Here is a 21,816-nt window from a genome sequence, read left to right as displayed (position 1 = left end):
ACATGCTATGGTGCGCCAACACGCTTTCAGCTTCTCAGTCTTTGATATGGTTTAGCACAGCATCAGTCTCCACCGTCTCCATTGTGCACATCACTGTGGCTTTGCTGCATGATTCCATATCCAAGCATAACCTATGTAGTTGTGACTCAGTGTAAGGGTTGGTGGTGGGACAAAATAGTGTCCTTTGGTATTACACTGATTTAATAGGCTTGACATTCATGAAATGCTTGCCATTTTCCAACATGTACTACTAAGCCTTTCCTGTACGGGGCATTAGATAGCAGACATGCTTTGAGTTGTGCTTTGCAAGAATTACAATATTTTCATTGGATCCATATCAGGTGAAGTAATTTATGACACAAGTTTATTTCAATAGCTTCTTTTTGAATCTTGTATTTTGCTGATCTTGTACTTTGCTGATGCAATTTAAAAATTAATCTTAAAGCTAGGTACACTGCAGAGACTCATGGGATAGGGTGGTGGCGCAATATAAACAATAGGGAGCTAAGGTCAACACTGCAGATTTACACTCATGTTAATTTTATAGTTATTAATAACATGGACCAGAAAACCAGAAGTGCAATGAAATAGCCCCATGTTTGAAGAACTAACCCACATAATTAATGTGGAGTGGATTGATTTTTAAACCGGTAAACCATAAGTATGTTTTGAAATTGCATCTTATATTAATCCATTAATAATTGAATAGGACATGTTTAAACTAATAAATAGCCAGTTGGTTTATAAATAATTTCTTAAATGTGAAAAACTTACCTTTAAAAAAGTATCAAGAGAGCCATTCTCCATATATTCTGTCACTATCATAACTGGTTTACCTTAAAATAAATATGAAAAGGAAATTATTTATTCAAGTTGCTGCAGGAATATTAAGCATGCAAAATTTGCAGTTCCAAGGGACTAATATTGAGAAGCTGTCAATATGCAGGTTACCTGTATGCATTTTAATTTACAGAAAATCACGTTTCTAGAATGTACCCCATGTGAGTGTGTTCAAGATAATAAACCCACTCTATAACTTCCAATGAGCATAACACTATGACAGGTATAATGCAAGGCATAATCATTATTGAAATATATTTTAAAATCCAACAGGTCTTTCAGTTAATCCCATAATTGTTAATAACATGCACTAAATTAGGAAATATCTGTGACTACAACTGTTGGTGTCTACAAGTTTGCTGTTCACCATTTACTTGATTTACTAAGGTTACCCAAAGAGGATAAACAAACACCTGAGGGGGTGTCCTTCTATTTCTTCAAGTTATTTGTTTATATGGTGATTGGATTTCAGAGTGTAACCTCATTAAAGAGTTAATTGTTGGCTCACTGAACCTGCAACAGTTTAGTTTAGGCAGAGGTTTTGATAAGTTGAGTTATTGCAAACATAGATTCTGAAAATGACCTTGTGATTTGATGGTTTGTTAAAAAAGTTGTCCAGTAAAGTGCTTCATCAATGATCAAAGTTCAAAAGTTCAAATTAAATTTATGATCAGAGTAGGTACATGTGACTATAACAGTATGACATTGATATACATTTTCTTGCAGCATTTTCAGGGAAAAAAGAAATGCAATAGAGTTTTATGGGGAAACTACATGAACACACAAAGACTGATAAACAAATATTGTGCGAAGAAGATACCGAGAACATGAGCTGTAAAGTGTCCTTGTAAGTGAGTCTGTAGATTATAGAAACAGTTTGGAGTCATGGTGAGTGAAGTTATCCACACTAGTTTAGGAGCCTGAGGGTAATAACTGTTCCTGAACCTAGTAGTGAGAAACCGAAGGCTTCTGTAGCCGACGGCAGTAGTGAGAAAAGAGCATGGCCAGGATGGTGCGGGTCCTTGGAGACGGATACTGCTTTTTGTTCAGCACTCCATGTAGATGTGCTCAATGGTGGGGAGGGCTTTGCCTGTGACAAACTGGGCTGTATCCACCACTTTCCATAGACTTGTCCAATCCTGGCTTTCTTGTTTCTGTACTAGGCCATGATACAGCCAGTTAGGTTACTTTCCACTGAACACCTATAGAAATTTATCAAACATTGCAGTGACAAGCCAGAGCTATGTAAACTTCTAAGAAAGTAGAGGTGCAGTCGTGCCTTCTTTGTGATGACATTTATGTGCTGTTCCCAGTAAAGATCTTTTGATATATTGACACCAAGGAATTTCGGGCTACTAACGGTCTCCACCTCCGCTCCTCTAATGAGGACTGGTTCCTGCACCTCTGGTTTCATTCTACTCTAGTCAATAATTAGTTCTTTAGCTTTGCCGACATTGAGTGAGAGGTTGTTTTTGTGGCACCACTCACCCAGGTTTTCAGCCTCCCTCCTTTATTCAGATTAGCGGTGAACCTTTGATTCAGCCAACAAGTGTCAGCAAAATTAAATATGGCATTGGAGCTGTACTTTGCCACACAATCGTAAGTACAAAGTGAGTAGAGTAAGGTCTAAGCACAGATCCTGTGCACCTGTGCTGATGGAGGAGATCTTGTTGCCAATCTGTATTAGCTGGGGCCTGCCACTGAGGAAATCCAAGGTCCAGTTATATATGGAGGTACCGAGGCCTAGGTCTTGGAGCTTAGTTTTGAGGGGATGATAGTATTCAATGCCGAGCTGCAATCAGTGAAGAGCATCCTGACATATGCATCCTCGTTGTCCCGGTGTTCTAGAGCTGAGGTAACAGCAAATAGAAGGGCATCTGCTGTTGACAGTAGACAATTCGGTCACCCCTCAGGCATGAGTACATATGCTTCATGTTCAACCTCTCAAAGCACTTCATCGTGGTGGATGCAAGTGCTACTAGATAATAGTAATTGAAGCAGGTTTTCATGATGCTTGGTACCTCAGACTGCTGAAGCAAGAGGTTGAAGATATCTATAAACACTCCTGCCAGTTGATTAGCACAGGCCTTCAGTACTCCATCAGGTACATTATCTGAGCCAGATGGTTTCCATGGGTTCGCCCTCTGAAGGATGCTCTCACATTGGCCTGAAAGGTTGAGATCACTAGGTTGGCCGTGGGGGGATCTTGAGGTGTTCATTAAGGTGCTTCCATGTTCTATCAGTTAATGTGAGCATAAGAGGCATTGAGTTCATCTAGGAGCAAAAACTTGTTGCGATTCAGGCAGAGTATCTGCTCTATCTTCCCAACCTTGCCTGTGAGTGACTCAAGTCCCACACCAGCTGATACCCCCGAAATACCTCAAGTCATGAAATGATGGTGCAAATCTGATGCCTTGTTGATATTGACTGTAATGCAAGTAATCAAAATGATTGCATTTTCCGAAGTGGGGCATACAATTATAGTGCATCTTGACAAAAATACTTCAGTCTGTGGTTCTGATGATCTATCTCAGTCCTTTGATTATTAATTCAGAAAATCTACCCAATATTTCACTATAACTACCACATCACTAGCATTACCTTTCAGTGAAAAATTAATTTGGCCAAACCAATTATTTTCCCAGATTAATTAGGCAAATATAAGTACATACAATTCAAGTCCCTGTGTGGTGTTTCATATGAAACCAACTATAATCTTCACCTGAAGCCAGATTATCAGCCTGGGAATTACAGGAGCAGCTCACATTTGGCATTTTAAAGACAAGCATTTTGTGTTAATTTTAAATAATGCTTATATGCAATTGATAATTAAATTAAAAATGTATGAGGATTTGGGAGGTGAGAAAAATAAATGCTCAAGAAGACAGATGGACAGACCATAGAAGCAGGAATTGCAAAACTGGGACACTACACTGCTGTTATTAGACCGTAACTAGAGTGTGAAAAGTTTGCATCAGTAGTTTTATTATAAATGGCTCCATGGCAATGCATAAATTTAAATGGAAAAGTGAATAAATTTCAGGTTATAAATATATTGGCCAGAAATTTTCAGTATAAAAATATTACAGTTCCACGCAACATTTAGCTCCATAACAGTTCAGATGTTTAGTGCTGTCAATAGCTGAAGAAATTTGAAAGGAAATGCGAGATTGTCACAAGAGTTAAACTGTAAGTCAATATGACTGCAGATTGACAGGTTATGAATTGGCTGCAATTATAGTTTTGGCCTATACTTCCTTATATCCCTATTTGATTGAATAGGTTTTAAAAAGAACACAATGGGATATTAATATAAAAACTGTATATGTGAGTTACATAACAAAATGATTCAGCTTCATCAAGAGTGCAAAAATCCTGGGTTACATGTATACAATGGTAATACACAGACTTCAGATAATTACTTTGTGTTCAATACATGCGTACCTATTTACTCGTAAAACTCTCAAATCCATGACACCTGTACATAAGTGTTCAACAATATGCAGATTATGATGACTCGCATGAAAGAAGTGATAAATTTTAATGCTCATTTCTGATAAATTATGAAAGAGCAACATTTATCACAGCTATTTATTAATGAAATATATTCTACAGCTTACACTACTCATATGGTGAGGAACATAAAGATCAAATTACTACCTTTAAATAAGATTATATAAGTAACAACATGGCTATAACATTTTACAGACAAACAAGAATGAGTCTAAAAGCAAAACTAGTGGAACATTAGCGCTTGAAATGTTTGAAAGGAAAATTATGACAGGTTCACTGCAACCATTGCTAGTTTTAAAGACCGTGACAGGAATGTATTGTTTCTGTGTCAGGCTCAATGGTAATGTTCTGAGAATAAATCAAAATTCAGTTACAGAAAGAGAAATGAACCTGTCACTGAGGTGACATTGTCAGTTAACAAACTACATTTGCTGAAGCTATTAGCACTGAATCAGACAGGTTTTATTTTTACAATTGTAATAATTTGCACATTATTACTAAACATTTTAATATTCAAAATCCCTCATATTTTTCAGTCCCCTGTCACTACAGCTTTTAGAAGGAAAAATACGCCTGGGGTGTAGTTTTTTTTCTGGAATACTTTACAAACAATGGTCAGTTGCATTTAACAAAATAAAAAAAAACAGGCATCACTGCAGAATTTCAAAAGATTTTGTAAATGTATTGCATAGTTAATACAAACTTAGTTTAATTGGGCTGGATCATATTTTATTTCCACCCCCTTGCACCCCACCTCCTGCACTTAATATTCACAGCTCTGTCTGCCCTCTCTAATCCTAATCTTTTTCTTGACTTTATCCAGATAAAGATGATTTTTTTGAGCTCACACACACCACTGGAATCTCCACACTTGATGCAGAGGAAACCATGAGCAATGATTGGTGCTCAGAAGGCAGGACTTGGTGCCCGCCCTCGAACACACAGATGATAGTTTGATAGCTCAGTGCCAACAAAGACTAATAAATACCTTTGATAATCAGCAGCACTCAAAAGCAGCTCAGATACTTATAAAGTAAAACAAATGATTTCATTGTGTAAGAAATAAAAATGTAGAGATAAAATAAAAGTCAAACAGGACCCGTTTACCCTCTTAAACCAGGTCAATACCACCTGTCATTGAATGGGGCTGTGCTGGTTCCTTCTGCAAATCTGCGCATAGAGATGAGGGCCTGGATATGAAGTGCAGCCAGAGTTTCTGTCCAACACATTAGTGATTGTCTGTTGGACTCAGTAGTAGAACAAAAGGTAATGTGCCTCAGTACCCAACCTGCAGCTCATCTCTGACTCCCACAATGCATAGACAAGCAAGTTAACCTTGGGTTGCTGGCAGAGGCAGACACAAGCTTCAGTTCTCTTTGGAATTACTGGGCAGTTTGTGAGTTGAATTCTGTCCATTAATCCCTGTAACAACTATCGCACAGAATACTACTGTGTAAACAGGAAAAATGGCCTCACATTACACTTCTGTGTATAAACTATGGAAAACCTACCACACAGAATATATATATAGCTACAAGGTGAAGGAAATTAATCCAATTAATTGAGCCCTTAAAAGGCTGACAGAAAAACCAGGAAACCTAACAACAAGAAGGAACCCATGGCTACCGCTGTCTTTACTATGTTTCCATGGTTTCTGGAAGGATCGCCAGGATCCTGAAGAAATATCAGATTAATACCATCCATAAACCTGTAAGGAAGCACAAGACACAGCTTATGCGTGTCAAAAATGACCTGGGACTCAGTCAGCTGGTTTTTACAGGATTCCCTGTGAATGCAGAGCAGTGTATATCAGCCAGATGGGACACACAGTGGAAACCCACATTAAGGAGCACAGGAGGTGTGTTTGTTTGGGTTACCCGGATAAATCAGCGGTAGTAGAACACTGCATTCGCAATGGACATAGGATTGACTTCGACAGCACAAACCTACCGCGCCGGGCCAAAGGCATTTGAGGCTGCCTGGTAAAGGAAACCATTGAAACAAAACTAGAGAAAAAGAATTTTAGCAAAGACGAAGATCTTGCTCTAAGTAAGAACTGGAACTTGATTGTAAACAAGGTGGGAGAGCGGATTACTGATTGGCTGAGATGAAAATATGAAGAGCACTCACAAAAGTCTCAGGACATAAAATTTACTCCCCCTAAAACTATACTTAAATCAGATAGACAGCAATATCACTGGTGTTTCATAACACCATTTACACCTAATAGATACGTAATCCGAATGCTTTTGGACATTGAAAGAAAATTGTATGAGGTATGTGCACTCATTTGTATAACAACCATATTGCTTGACTTTTGGAAGTTACACAACATGAACATGCTAATTAGTACTTTATTGAAAAGTATTCACCGTTCACACACTGGACAGATTTGTCAAATATATCATATTAAATATACAGAAGGATAGTTAGTTCGAACCAATATTTTAATAGACATCTATTTGCAAAATGCCTAATTATATTATAGTAATACATGGAAGTCTTGAATACAAATAGATTTCAAAAATAATGATTAATTATTTACATTTCTAGAAATAATAACAGCTTCAAATCTACATCTTCCTAGTAATGCATCCAACTTATTCATTTGAGAGCAAAGGTATCAAAAATTACCTACTTTTAGTGACTACTCCTTCAAGGTGGATGATGTTTGGATGGTCAAACTGTCCCATAATACTCGCTTCACCAAGAAAATCCCTGCGCTGTTTCTCCATATAACCAACTTTTAGAGTTTTGATGGCAACCGGAAACTCTCTTTTCCCAGGTAACTTCAGACGACCACTACAAACCTCACCAAATTCACCTTGAATGGGTCACAAATATTGCAATGTTAAGTACAGTAACTCTATTTAACATATATGGGATGTAACAAAGGAACAGAGTTTTTAATCAACTAACTCACCTGCTCCAATGACTCTTTCAATGGTTATACATGATGCATCGATTTCCTTGGCAAATTCGTGAACAGCTTGACTTGGGTCTTCATAGGTATGAGGATCAATATATGTTCTTATTCCTGGTAATTTAACTGTTAGATAAAGATAAATAATGCAGGTGTTAGTACAATATAATGTCATTACTCATAATGTTGATACTTATTGATGTGTTTTTAATTTCTGCATCATATAATTACAACATTTTCTGCTCCTAGTATCTGTGGAAAAGCTGAACTCATTGTAAGCAATTTCTCTTCACGTTGTGGGGAATTGTTTTCTACAGTTTAATGTCCATTAGTCTTTATAGAGCTTCACCTCATCTGCACCCGCAGAACTGTGAACAACTGGAATGGTTGAAGAAAACCATATGTTGTGTTAATACTAAAATATGCAGATATATAATCAGTTATTGGCTCAAGGTTCCTTTGGTGCTAAACATCTTCACCATTAAGGTTAACTTGCAGGTTGAGTCAGTGGTGAGGAAGACAATTGCAATGAAAGCATTCATTTCAAGAGGATTGGAGTATAAAACCAAGGATGTAATGCTGAGGCTTTATTATAAGGCATTGGTCAGACTGCGCTTGGAGAATTGTGAATAGTTTTGGACCCCTTATCTAAGAAAAGATCTGCTAGCATTGTGGAGGAGGTTCAAGAGAGTGATCCCAGGAATTAAAGGTTTAATGTATGAGGAGCGTTTGATGGTTCAGGGCCCATACTTGCTGGAGTTTAGAAGAATGAGGGAAGATCTCATTGAAACCTATCAAATTTCCAGCATCTGCAGATTTCCTCGTGTTTGTTCTTTAAATATTTAAAGGACTAGATAGAGTGGATGTTGAGAGGATGTGTCCTATAGTGTCTAGGACACTATATACGTGTCTAGGACCAGAGGGCACAGCCTCAGAATAGCAGGACCTCCCTTAAACCAGAGGCTGGTGAATCTGTGGAATTCATTGCCATGAATGGCTATGGAGGCCAAGTCCTCTGGTATATTTAAAGTGATGGTTGATAGTTTCTTGATTATTCAGGGCATCACAGATTACTGGAAGAAGGCTGGAGAAAGGGGTTGAGAGGGAAAATAAATCAACCATGATGGAATAGTGGAGCAGACTTGATAGGCAAAATGACTTAATCCTGCTCCTATGTCTTAAGGTCTCATGGTCTTATGGTTAATATTGATCAAGTTAGTACCAAAGGTTTTTCTCAAAGGCTTTCTTAGAGCTGAGCAGGCTGGGTGATACATAGGGATTCCACCTAGCAAACATTTAAGACACTGAGTGAGGAAAGTTGCGGAAAGCTCTTCGCCATCTTGTCAGTATGGGAATTCCATCCTGTCATGAGTTGAGATCACAGATCCCCTGGTGCAAAGCCATTGGGACCACATACAGCTGTCAAATATATACTGTCCAAAATACTGTGAATTTGAGGAATTGGAAATAAAGACAAACTCCTGAAAATACCCATCGTTCAGGCAGCATGTGCGGAAATGGAAACACAATGAACTTTTAATGTCAATGTCCAAACAACTGGTCTGATGATAAGACAGCAATTTGGAACATTTACTGTGTGTGTCTCTCCCTCCACAAGTGCTTACTGACCAACAGAATGTTTCCAGTAGAATCAGAGTCATCAAGTAATAGACACACAGAAAACTACAGACAGAAACAGAACCTATGGCCCATCTAGTCCACGCCAAACCATTTAAAATGCCTAGTCCCATCAACCTCCATACCCTCCATATCCTTCCCATCCATGTATCTATCCAAATTTCTCTTAAACATTGAAATCAACATCATATCCATTCTGGCATCCCATTCCACACTCTGATCACCCTCTGAGTGAAGAAATTTCTTCTCATATTCCCTTGAAACATTTCTCTTTTCACCCTTAACCTATAACCTATTCTCACCCAACCACAGTGGAAAAAGCCTGCTTGCATTTACCCTATCTATACCCTCATAATTTTGTATATTTCTATCAAATTTTGCCTCAGTCTTCTATGTTCCAGGGAATAACATTCTAACTTATTCAGTCTTTCCTAACTCAGGTCGTCCGGTCCCAGTAGCATCCTTGTATATTTTCTCTGTACTCTTTCAGTCCATTTATATCTTTCCTATAGGTAGCTGACCAAAACTGAACACAATACTCTTAATTAGGCCTCACCAATGTTTTATACAACTTCAATGTACACAATACCTTGGTCGATGAAGGCCAATATGCCAAAAGTTCTCTTTCTGACTCCATCTACATGTGACACCACTTTCAAGGAATTATGGATCTGTATTCCCAGATCCATTTGCTCTACCACACTACTCAGTGCCTTATCATTCACTGTGCAAGACCTACCCTGATTGGTCCTCCCAAAATGCAACTCCTTGAACTTGTCTGCATTACATTCCATCTGCCATTTTTCAGCCCAATTTTCCAGCTGGCCCAGATCCCACTGCAAGCTTAGTTAGTTTTAGATAGTCCACCACACTCCCAGTCTTGGTGTCATCCATAAATTTGTTGATCCATATAACCACATTATCATCCAGATCATTGATATAGCTGACAAACAACAATAGACCCAGCACTGATTCCCGCAACACTCCAATGGTCACAATAGTCAGAGAGGCAACCATCTAACACTTTCTGGCTTCTCCCAAATTGCTCTTACAATTTTTATGTTATTTATCTTTCATCCATCTTTTTCACTACTCTTTAGTGCTGGAATTCTTTGTTTTGTTTTGTGTCTCGTTCTTTGAAATTTGATCCGAGGAAACCCAGGATGTAAAAGATTTCCACCCACACCAACTCTCTGCCCATTATCACACTGACTCTTCTTATTCTTATTCTATTGAAAAGTTGGAAATCTTTTTCATTATAGTTCAGTGTTTTCTCATTACTTGAATACCAATTTTCAATATTGTGATAGATATTCAATGTTCGGGGCCACCGTGTCTTTTTTTTGCTAAACTCAGCTTTCGAACATGGCAGCTGACACTTGTAGAGATCAAAAAGTGCTTGAGTAAGTTAAACTTCCAGCCAATATTCTTCTTTCAGTTTTTAATGTAAATGGCTTGCAATAATTAGCCTGAAGTTAAAAGGACAGCTTTGTAAATAAACAGCACTGTCTATAGGGCACAGGATGCTGGTCCACAGCATGGTGCTGTTTGCAGGGTAAGACAATGGGGTTCTATTAATTGACTTGTTTCAAACCAGCCAACACTGGCTAAGTTATTAATTCAAGGAAGCTCTCCGACTAGATTGATACTATCAATTAGCACATCAAATAGCTGATCTATTAAAAGGCAGAAAATTTATGTACTCAAAGATTCAACATCACAGCATTAATTATGGGCATCTGGGAACTCTTAGACCCAGAAGCTTTTAGACCATTTGTGTAAAAAGCTATCTGAAAAAAACCATATCACGTGCATGTGAAGTCACCCAAGTGGTAGACAAACTGTAGAAATAGAAGAGAGCTTTTAAGCTTGCTAGAAATGGTCCAGGAACAGCAAGATGGGGTGAACCAGAATCCAAATTGCTCTGACATCAATTTCTGCTACAGATGATTAGTTTGTTGCAAACGGGTTGGTATTCCTTTTTAGAAATAATAGGTTATAGGAATTGTACCTGTGTTTTGGAAATCCTTTCTGTTTTAGAAATCATTTGAAATTTGGAAAACTTTTATAAAATAGAAATCCTCTGTGAGTTTTAAATATTTTAAGATTTTTGTCTAGATTTAAATGTGTATCTCTTTCTACTTAGTTAGCTGGAAGTATCTCTTCCTTGGTAGGAGTGGAGGGGGGCTACCTCTCAAATAGGCAACTAAACTCACCATGGAGGATAAACAGAGAAGTGATCTTGCCTTTGAGGAGTAGGTAGCTACAGTATAACCTCCCTTTAGTGAGGGCATCCATTGCTATTTATATCGGACAGGGCATAAGATCTTTGTTTTGAGTTTAGTACTTCATGGTAAGCAAACCCAATACCATCACAATATAAATCATTAACTTGCATTCGTGCAATTCCTTGGATTCCCTGAGACACTTTACGAGGAGACAACCAGATTAAAATCAGATCAAAAGAAGATATGATATATGAACAACATATGTACAACGTAATAGAGACAAGTTGTAGTAAATGCTCTACAGAAGAGGTGAAAGGGTTTAAAAAAGAAAGCTTAGCGAGTCATCTGCATTTCCTTAAGCAGTCCCTCAGGATGAAGGATGATTTCTTCCACCCAGGTTACCAATTTCCAGGGGGCCAATGAGGCCAGAAGGGGAAGAGGTTCCTGGCAGCTGTGTAGATGGTGAGGTGCTATGCTCCTTCTATCGCTTACACTAAGTGCTCCTGATGTGTAGCTTTGAGAATCTCAGTGCTATCCTGAGTGCTCCTTCTCCACTCTGAGTGGCTGTGGGCTACATTTTTTCAGGAGTGAATGGGAATGTCACACCTTTTGGGAATCTCCTTCCAGAGCAGAGGTTAGATGGTGTTTGTTTTGGGAGTCTGGTGGGTTTCTAAAATGTGGTTAGATACAAGACTGGCAGTACGATACATAAGAGACTTGAAATGATAGAATGCATTTTCTAAGAGCATTATTGGTTAGATGAGGGTTATAGAGAGCAGAAACATGGATGAGTTTCACCATCATCTTAGGTGAAGAGGAGGATCACAAATATATCAATATAAAGTCTTAGAGGTGGAGAGAAGGATTAGAAGCATGCTTCATGACCAAACACAACCTGCCCAGATAATATTCAAAGCAAAACAAAAGAACATGGTAGAACTTAATCAACCACAGTAAATATGCAATGTCATATGAGTTTTGAATTCTGCTTCTGAAATTCAGATGCATTCTTTCTAAGGATCTAGCTTTCAGAAGCGGAGGCTGGAGTGTTCACACGGCCTTTTTAATCCTTATTGAAGACACTGAAATTATAAGACCATTATGTTTTTATTTATCAACTGTATTTTCTTAACTTTCCATGGTAAGATTTATTCCTAGTCTATCCCACATTGTTGTTGAGTAACTTAAATTGGGAATTTAAAAAAATAAGTTTCTCTCTGAAGTTGGTGCCTGGTTAACAACTGGTGAAACTTAGTGAACTGAAGGGCCTGTTTCCATGCTCTACGACTTTAATTTGTGCCCAAGGTGGCATTATAAAGCCCTCTGGAAAATTCAATATACTTTTACATGATTTCCAAATACCAGGTCTAATAATTGAAAATTTGAAATGTTAAGAACAGGAAAAGTCAGACAAAACAGGAGTAAAATGCTTGAGGAAGTAATTGTGAAGGATTGCTGAAGTAAACTTGAATTGAGATTATAAGAATGGTAAGACCAAAAATTCTATAAATAGTATACTTAAGCAAAGAGGAACAAATTCAACCCCTGAAGATTAATCTGTCTGTGATTTGCATTGAGACGTAATTATTCCCTGCTCCAGCGGACAGGAATCATGGATGGAGAGCAGTGGCCTTTGCCCTCTGCGCTGCCGTGTGGGAGCCAACAGGGAAAGTCTAAACCTCTGAGTCCCAGTAACAAGGACCAGGGAAATGACGGCAGGAAGCACAGCCTCATTGGAATGGATACTGCCTTGTTTGCCAAAAGGGAAGGGAACTTGGGGAACTACAGGAATAGCGAAGAGTTGCATTTTTGCAGCATTACAACATAAATGCTATGCTGACACAATGTTCAACAGAATGACAAAAACCAGCATCAGTGTCTTCTTGTGCTGAGGGCCTTGGGCTACAGTGGACAGGCCTTTTCATCCATACCCCCACACCAGACTCCTGAAACAGGCAGTATATTTCGAGCTCTGTCAGCGGACCAGATTCCAGGTGGACAAACAAAATGCTTCAAGGGCTTCTGGAGGAAATGTGACATCCACCACTGAGTCCTGGGGAGTCCCGGTCCTTTGACTGCTCAAAATGTAGAAAGAGTATTCCAGGTGGTATTGAGAAGCTGGAGGAGATACATCAGGAGCACACATAAATGGCAGAAAGAGCCATTTCACAAACTCCTGTGGTATTGTGTCTGGATCAACAAGGCAATAACATGACAGTTCTGAGCTCTGCCTACAGTAGCTGATGGGAGCTGCAAGTGTCACGCGACAGTAGTTGTAGGTGCAAAGCACCGTGGTGATGGACGAGTAGATTTTTTTCCCAACCATATGTTTCTGTGAGTGGAGGTTGATGCCATATGCCGTACGTATTAGAGCACTGAGTAGGAGTGAAATTAAATTTCAAAAGAGGTGAGCTTTAATTGTCACAAATATCTTCATGAAATTGCCTGAAGTGCTTTTTAAGAATCCAGACATACAATTTCAACTGAGTTCCTCAAAATTTACCCGATGTAATTTGCTCAAAGCAAAATCAATTAACTTAGTCAAACACAAATTACTACTGACATTCTTAGATAACATCCTTTGGTTGATTTCCACCTGTTTAAGGACATGAGTGTCCCAGTAAAGTCTTGCAGTAAATATTGCTGTACTTAAAGGTACTGGCTTGTTACATCCTGTACTCAGTCTTCCCATATTTCCTCTATGTACAGGGCTATACAATATGCTGGGAACATGCCCAGTGAACAAGCCTGTATCCCACACTTTTACACAGTGACAGAATAGAGGATTTGTGCTTTTTGTGAAATGGGAGCAAGGAGGGATAATTGGAACGGGATGGCAAAGGTCTCCATTTTTGGTGGCTGCTGACTTCCCAGGGACCGTCTATAAGTTCAACAAGAGCAAATGCGCGGTTAGAGCAACTTGAAAGATCTTCTGCAGCTGAATTTCTATGAAGGTGATACAACATATTAAAAGATCAAAATGATGAAACCTGCACTCTGTATAATGTGCCTCAGGAGAGGTTGAAGGTGGGAATGGTGCTATTCAAGAAGGAGAAGGGGCCTGGCCTATATATTTTGTTCAACCAGCAGAACCTACACCACTCAGAATAAGTGATTATTCTCTTGCTGTAGGATGCACATTGTTGAATTTATGTAACCTACACACCCCAATCACCCCAGTACTCTCCTTCCACACACTTACCCGGCTTTCTTCTCTTGCTTGTTCATCCCTCCCAAACCCTCCCCTCACCTGGGTCCATCTGCCTATTATTCCACCCCCCATCTTGTTTCATCCTCTATGCACTGCTACACATTGGCAATCTTTCTTTACTCTCCCAGTTCTGATGCAGGCTCTCAACATAAAACATTGACCTGCCTCCACAGGCACTGCTTGGCCTTCTGAGTTCTTCCAACATTCTGTTTGGTTTACATTGCAGGACGTGACAGGGTTGGATAACTTTAACCCTCAACCCTGTTACTGTGGCTGCAGGGTAACCTTTGCGACATGCTTCCACAGCCATGCATGCTCATCATCCCCTGTTGCAGCTTCGCTTGTCTGGCACTTCATTCTCAGTGTTATTCCTGGTGTAATCTTTTACATTCCTCATTGAACCAGGGTAGGACCTCATCTGATTGACAGTATAGTAGGAAATATGTCAGAGCACGCGGCTAAAGATTGCAGTGGAATATAATTCTGTGTTACTGATATGTCTCTATGTCACTTAAATGCCTGGCTTTGACCTGTCCTGTACCTATCCCATTTAATAGTGTTGGTGCCACACATTATAGAGAGTATCTTCACTATGAGGATGGGACCCCAACTCCCCAAGGAATGAATGTCTTTCCTCTCAATACTTGACCTGGTTAGATACACCTCCACCAACGAGGCCAAATACACTCTGTGTATCCCCCATGTTTACTCCCGATCTACCAGAAGCCAGAATTCAATCAGCTTATGTGTTAGTCACGCCACTGAGCACACTAAAGTTCACACCCGCAGTGTAGTTTGGACATTATTTTAGAGAAATAGTCTAAAAACCAGGCCCTTTAGCCAACTGTGTCTGTGCTCAACATCATGCAGTTCTATACTAATCCCACTTGCCTGCATTATTTCCATACCCCTCTATGCCCTGCTCATTCAACTATCTGTCCAGATTTCTCCTAAACACTTTTACTGTTTCTGCCTCCACCATCTCATTCCAAATACCATCTACACTTTGTATGAAAGTTTTACCCCTCTGATACCCTTCAAACCTCCTCCCTCTCATCTTAAACCAATGCCCTCTCGTTTCAGACACCCCAATGGACCTATTTACACTTTTAGAATGCTAATTAATCAGTCAAGAGGAATAATAATTGGTAACCATCCGTCTTTGATTTGACACTTCATGGAGTCTGGAGTCAATGCTGAGTTCACAATCTCAACACTTCACTGAGGCACCATCCCACTCTGCCAGTGGAACACTGTTTGTCCAGGATCAACACTGAGATTCACGTGACCTAAACTGTACCACTTCACTGAGAATGAATGGTTGGCAAAACACATTGTATGCGTATATGTTAATGTGTCTGTGTGTGTCCATATATACACATGAGAGTGAGTGTGTGATCAGGAATGAGTGTGTGCTCATGTGTGTGTTTGTCTGTGTCTCTGTGTGTACATGTGTTTGAGCTCCTGTACAGATGTGTGCATATGCACATATGTATGTGTGTGTGTGTGTGTGTTTGTGTGTTGGTGCTGGGGTTTGGATAATGTCAGGGTGAAACACAGAAAACACAGATTCAAATGTATAAAGCATCCAGGAAAAGATATATAAAAATGCAGAGAGAACTTTTATTAGTAATTGGACCAACATTTATTGAAAAGTTGTTAATTTACATTCAACTAAGAAATCACATACTTCATTTTCAATTTGGCAAGCCAGATGTCAGAATGACAGTTTAATGATTAGAAGCCTAGGCTGAAACGTCCGAGTTCCGTTTTAAATGTAGTAACCAAGGTTGAAGGAGAACACACATTGGAAGGGCATTCAAACAAGTGCAGATCAAGCAACAAAGATGTTGCATGATGGGCAGCTTGAAGCATGTTCTTGCCAATGCATATGTGAAGTGTGAGAAAATCGGAAAAGAGGAATATTATACAGACAGCAATATGTGAACTCTGCTTTATCAAATGCTATACATCATACCACACTGAGAGCAGGAATCTAGGCTGGTACTGCAGTGGAGTTCTGAGGGAGTGCTGCAAGGTATGAGGTGGCATCTTCATAAGCAACAGTAAATTCAAGTACTGTCTGCCTTCTCTAGATAAAATCCAGATGGAGAACAAGGGAGCAATTGCAAGTGCCCCAGCCTACACATGTTCCTTACCAACAATACAAAAAAGTAAATTATTCAGTCAATGGAAAAGAGTAAACAGTCGACGCTGACTGTCTACTCTTTTCCATAGATGCTGCCTGGCCTGCTGGGTTCCTCCAACATTTTGTGTGCGTTGCTTGGATTTTCAGCATCTGCAGATTTTCTCATCTGTATTCAGCCAATGTCAGATCTGTGTTTGTGAGAGCTTGCTGTGCAGAGATTGGTGGTCATGTGCCCTACAACTTTTTTAAGGAAGTTAAACTTTAAAGTACTTTTAAAGGTGGTATATAAACAAGCATTGCACCTCTTACTTAGAACTGATAAAGAAAGGAAGGACCATAAAGAAAGGAAGACACCAGCCTGAATGAGGATGCTTAGGATTTTGTAGTCAGGATACATTTATTAATGGAGAACATTGAACTCTTTTTAAAATTTGAAGGAATCAAGAATTTTTTGATATTAAAGATGAAAACTGAGAATAAAGTTTTACTAACAGGTGAAAACAAACTTTCACTTACCTGGTGCCCATAGATATTAGCTAAATCCTTTGTAATGAAATGGGGATTTATACACAGCAAGGTCTCACAAGCAGCAATGAGATGAATGAGCGGAAATCCTAGTGTGAAAATGTATGCTCAGGAACAGGCATTGAGCTCAGGAGAACTCATGGCATATTTTCCATCCTCTCTAGAGTGCAGACGGGTCCACAATTTGGTAACTCATCCATAAGATATCATCAGTACCACACAGCGCTCTCCCATTACTGCACTGAATTACTAGCCCGGTACCTGTGTTCCTTTCCCGGGATTGAGGTTTACATGCAAACATATGAACATGCAAACTCAGAACAGGAGTAGGCTGGCCCCTCGAGCCTGCTCTCCTTGAATGAGGATGTGGCTGATCTGATTGTCAGCTCAACTCCACATTCTGACCTACATCTGGAAACATCAGCCCAATAACTTTATAGAATACAGCTGAATCGAACCTGGCATCCTTCGTCATTCTTATCCCCCTTAATTTGTACAAAAATTTAGGACACATTACAGTTACAGAGTAATCCAGTTTATTTTACAACTTTTTGTTAAACGAGATTTAGCAATAACAATAGACTATAGATAGAAGTAAACTTATTCAGAGGTTGATAGGAAAGTGGTTGCAACAATAAATTAGGAGAGAGAGAAGATATTTATTGTCACAGGAGAGTGCAAGCGTGGGGAAAGCACAGACAGTGAATAAAGCAGTACCACATCAATGTGTAAGAATCATTTCGACTGTTAGCTGAAGAAAGTATAAATAAATGGATCTGGATATAGATTAGAAACATGAGTTCGTGGTTTGCGTCAGTGATGTATTTTCTGTTGAGTATATCAATACAATTAAAACAAGAAGCAAGTATCTTAGCAGACCCAATGTAAAGCAATTTAAAGTCAAAAGTGCAATAATTTCATGTCTTCACCATGGACCATCAGTTGATATCAGTGAATAAGTTGATTGCACTATGAGTATTGCTTTAATATTTTATTTTGCTTCTCTGCATCGGAGAAACCAAACACAATTGGGGGATCGTTTTGTGTACTTGCACCATTCTGTGCTTGGGGGGGGGTGGGGTGGTGACTCTGAGTTTCCAGTTAAATGCCACCTTAACTCATCATCCCACTCCCACTCTCATCTCTCTGTGACCTCCTGCACTGTTACAATGAGGCCATGCAGGTTCAAAGAACAAATACCTCATCTTCCTTCAGGGATGGATGCAGCTTTCAAAATTCAATTCTGAATTCTAAAAGTTCAGGTAACTCTCCCTTCCTGTCTTCTAGTTCAGAACTGGCCATTTCAGAAAGCAATCCGCCTGAGATTGTGGCTCAGTATTTCTCTCTCCGCTAGTACTGTCTGGCCTGCTGGGCGTGTCCCACAGCTCAGAAATTAACATCACACAACACAGTTACAGAAGCAGAATGTATTTCCAGCTTTCACATTAGCCCATCTGGCCACACCCATCATAGATATTCCCTTTGTTTTATCCACCCCTCCACCACCTTCTGTGTTATTGAAATCTAACTTGTTTAATCTCATTCCCAGTTTTGTAGAAACACCGTGTTAACTCTGTTTCTGCCTGACCTGGTGAATATTTCCAGAACCTTCTGTTTCTACTTTGGTGTTTTGTTATCTAAACATTAGCCAGATATCAATAATGCAAAAGACTCTCCTGCAACTCTCCTGCATCACTAAAAATGTGGGTCAAAGCGTGAACTGGGACACCTGGTGCTGAAAATCTCAGTCTTCTGAAGTTAAAGGGAGATTTCCAGAACTGATAAACACTCACAATATTTAAAGGCCTTAAACATCCAATGGATAAGTGATAGGGTAGAGAATCATGCCCCATCATATCCTTTTCCTCTGTCCTTCAGAAAGTAATTACAGTGGTAGCTTACAAAGAGAACTGCTTGAAAAGGCAATGTTCATTCCACAGTCAAGTGTTCTATCTGTAGATGAGGCATATATCTTCTGGTATTCAGTGAGAAATGCTCACCAACATGTCCTCCACTGACCACAGCCCAAATCTCTCAACATAAACTTTGTTGGAACATTGGCTTTCTCTTATTTTGGTTTGTTTTCAGGCTAATCTGGCATGGTCTTGCTATAGCAGCAGCAAGATTTATGCTGGGACACTCATAGATTTTCAGAGTTCTAGAGTAAAAACTCTGCTTTATTTTTGACTGGAATGTCCCTGAATTGGACTTATGCCACATCCTCAGAACTGAAGAAACAGATTTCAGTTACACAAGCACAGCGTGAATAAAATATTCTACATCAGCATCGCACCTTCTGATTTGCTCATTAAAAGGATTTCTTCACAATACCAGGACAGGATTATACTGCAACACAAGGATTACTCTATGACACTCCATCTGCAAGCTGTAAAAAGAACTTCTGAAAGTCAGCGGATTCTCTGAGAGAAGAGAACATTGCTGTGCTCTTTCATTTGAAGCCAAATGTTTGGTGACGAACTTTAAATGAACTTCTCCAGCTGTTTTTGCCTCCCCATCCCTGAAATCCATACTGTAGCTAGCTGATAAGTGACTCACTGTGACCATTGTGGAAGTGCATCTTCTCCTCTTCCGGATCCTGCTTGGCTTTACTGTACCCACATCGCCTGGTTTAAAGCAAACGACATTCATTAATCATACGTTTCTCAATTCAGATAGAAACTTGCTGTGGGTCGCATTTGTCACCAAAGCCATTCTCGTTTCATCATTCTGGCTCTCAGTGGCAAACAGGGGAGTCTCAGGAGGTCCTTCTATGTAAAATGTTACAGATGTGTAAGAGATTAAAGCTGTGTTTGAAAGATATCCCCACCAGCAACATTAATGTCACTAAGTGCACACAACAAGATCCTTACAATAATGTGGAACATAAGACCACAGCAGAGACAGAAAGCCACTGGTCTCTGGTTAGGCTTAATTTACAGAGCACGGAGAGAGCATTTCATTTGAAGGTCAGATTCTGAGGTTTCCTCCTGTTTCACATCAATTTTTCAGGACTTTTTTTTCTAAGGTTTCAAAGAATAAGGATGTTTTATTATATATTGATATTTTATCCATACATGAAATGATCATTACTACATTACTAAAAATATGAGAAATAGCTTTTTATAAAAGACCTCAAATTACAAGATGCTTAAATATAAATGTCAACATTGCATTACTTCATAGAAAATTGCAAGGATGTAGGCCGTACAAACCACACACCCAAATCTGGTCGATATCACAGATTAGTTTCTATTACACTAAGGTGCAATCCTAGAACTGCATGCATGAGTTACATTCACAAGTTTTAATGAATCTGGCAGGTAGGTAGAGCAGGGGATAATGAGAAAAGTACACCCATTGGAAACAAAGTTTTAGTGGACCAGTTGCATGATGAATTACCACCTGAGCCTTTCATTTCCACTCCAACAAGATAAATGACTCTTCTGAATTATTTCACTTCATTTATAGCAATGACTCATAATTACATATTACTTGGTGTATTCGGCATTACATTTGAAGGCAGCAACAGATTAAAAAGGCTAAATTAGTTCATTGAGGATCATTAATATCTGTTTCATTAAATCTATTATTAATTATTGCAGGAGGAGAGAGAGAAAGAGAGAGAGAGTGTGGATCATGGAACCATCAGTCACTCTGCAGGCCAAAGGTCATTGATTCTTGTCAGTTACTCTTAAGGAAGAGGATATGTAAGTAGCTCCTCCTCTCCCTGCCCCGCCCACAAAGCAAATTATTAAAATGTACAAATTATGCTGAAAACAATGTTGCCAAAATAATAGGCTCATAAAAGATGTTTTTTAAATAGTGAAAGACAAGATGTTCATTTGTCCGATGAATCAGTCAAATTTACTCTCCAGGGAATCAGCATCCTGTTCCTGCAAAAGGAAAGCCATCTCAGAGGGTAGCTTTCGGCTATCATCCGTGTTTCTGGATACCACCACGGGAAAGGCTTGGAATCTGTAAGTGCAAAATTACCCACAAATCAATCCATCTCTCACGCAATGATCTTGACATTCCAGTTCAGTTAGTACTGAAGGACAACAAGTAAGCTCACATGTTTATCTGTAAGCTATGTTTTGGGAATCATTGGTCCATCTGTTTCATTCCATTTCCCTGGAAGCAACACCTGGTGCATATTTTTATTGCTTTTATTCCTCCATATCATTGGACTACAATAATCACTCCTAAAGATAAAACCTTTCTACCAGTCTCTCTGAAATGATAAATGAGTGTTTGATTATGTCTTAAAAATCCCACTCCTACCGTTTTATGTCCTTCAGCTGATCACCCTTTAATAAACCAAGATGACAGACATTTGAGATGAATAAACAAAGGTGTACACTTGGAATAAACCGGAAGTAGACTTGCCTGACTGAGAGTGAAGTAATACTGTGACTAAATTGCTGTTGAGAATTATGAGTTTTTAAAACATGAGGAATTTAGCAGATTAGAAACATGCCACATTTTGGTATTCAATTAATGAACAAGCATTCTTCTATCATACACATGGCAGGGGTAAAACAGCATGCCTTAGTTTTCAGTGGCTGAGCATTGTACTTTGGAGAGCTTGTGGGTCATAACACAGCACAGGAAAAGACCTTTGACCCAGAATATGGTGTCGAACTAATTAAACTGGTAATTAAAGGCCTAACTAAACTGATCTCTTCTGCATGCACATAGTTCATATCCCTTTATTCTCTTCAAATTCATGTGTCTAAGACCCTCCTAAAGGTCACTATCATATCTGCTTTCACTAACATGCTAGGCACCC

General features: G+C 39.2%; 1 protein-coding gene across 2 annotated transcripts in view; it reads right to left on the bottom strand.

The window, feature by feature from the left end:
* Nucleotides 1-21,816, bottom strand: part of LOC140729064 (ephrin type-A receptor 5-like) — a 326,116-nt gene that overhangs the window by 30,720 nt on the left and 273,580 nt on the right. Inside the window, exons 9-12 of one of the 2 annotated variants that reach the window (XM_073048347.1) lie at nucleotides 19,584-19,651; nucleotides 7,277-7,402; nucleotides 6,992-7,177; nucleotides 775-836 (exon numbers count right to left, since the gene is read on the bottom strand). In XM_073048347.1, coding sequence (XP_072904448.1) covers nucleotides 775-836; nucleotides 6,992-7,177; nucleotides 7,277-7,402; nucleotides 19,584-19,651 — 442 coding nt within the window. Of the gene's footprint in view, nucleotides 1-774; nucleotides 837-6,991; nucleotides 7,178-7,276; nucleotides 7,403-19,583; nucleotides 19,652-20,133; nucleotides 21,003-21,816 lie in introns of those variants that run through there. The other variant, XM_073048348.1, reaches the window with a different exon arrangement.

Source organism: Hemitrygon akajei, chromosome 6 (genome assembly GCF_048418815.1).
Source record: "Hemitrygon akajei chromosome 6, sHemAka1.3, whole genome shotgun sequence".
In the NCBI taxonomy this organism is placed as follows: domain Eukaryota; kingdom Metazoa; phylum Chordata; class Chondrichthyes; order Myliobatiformes; family Dasyatidae; genus Hemitrygon; species Hemitrygon akajei.
This window is presented reverse-complemented; position numbering and strand designations above follow the sequence as displayed.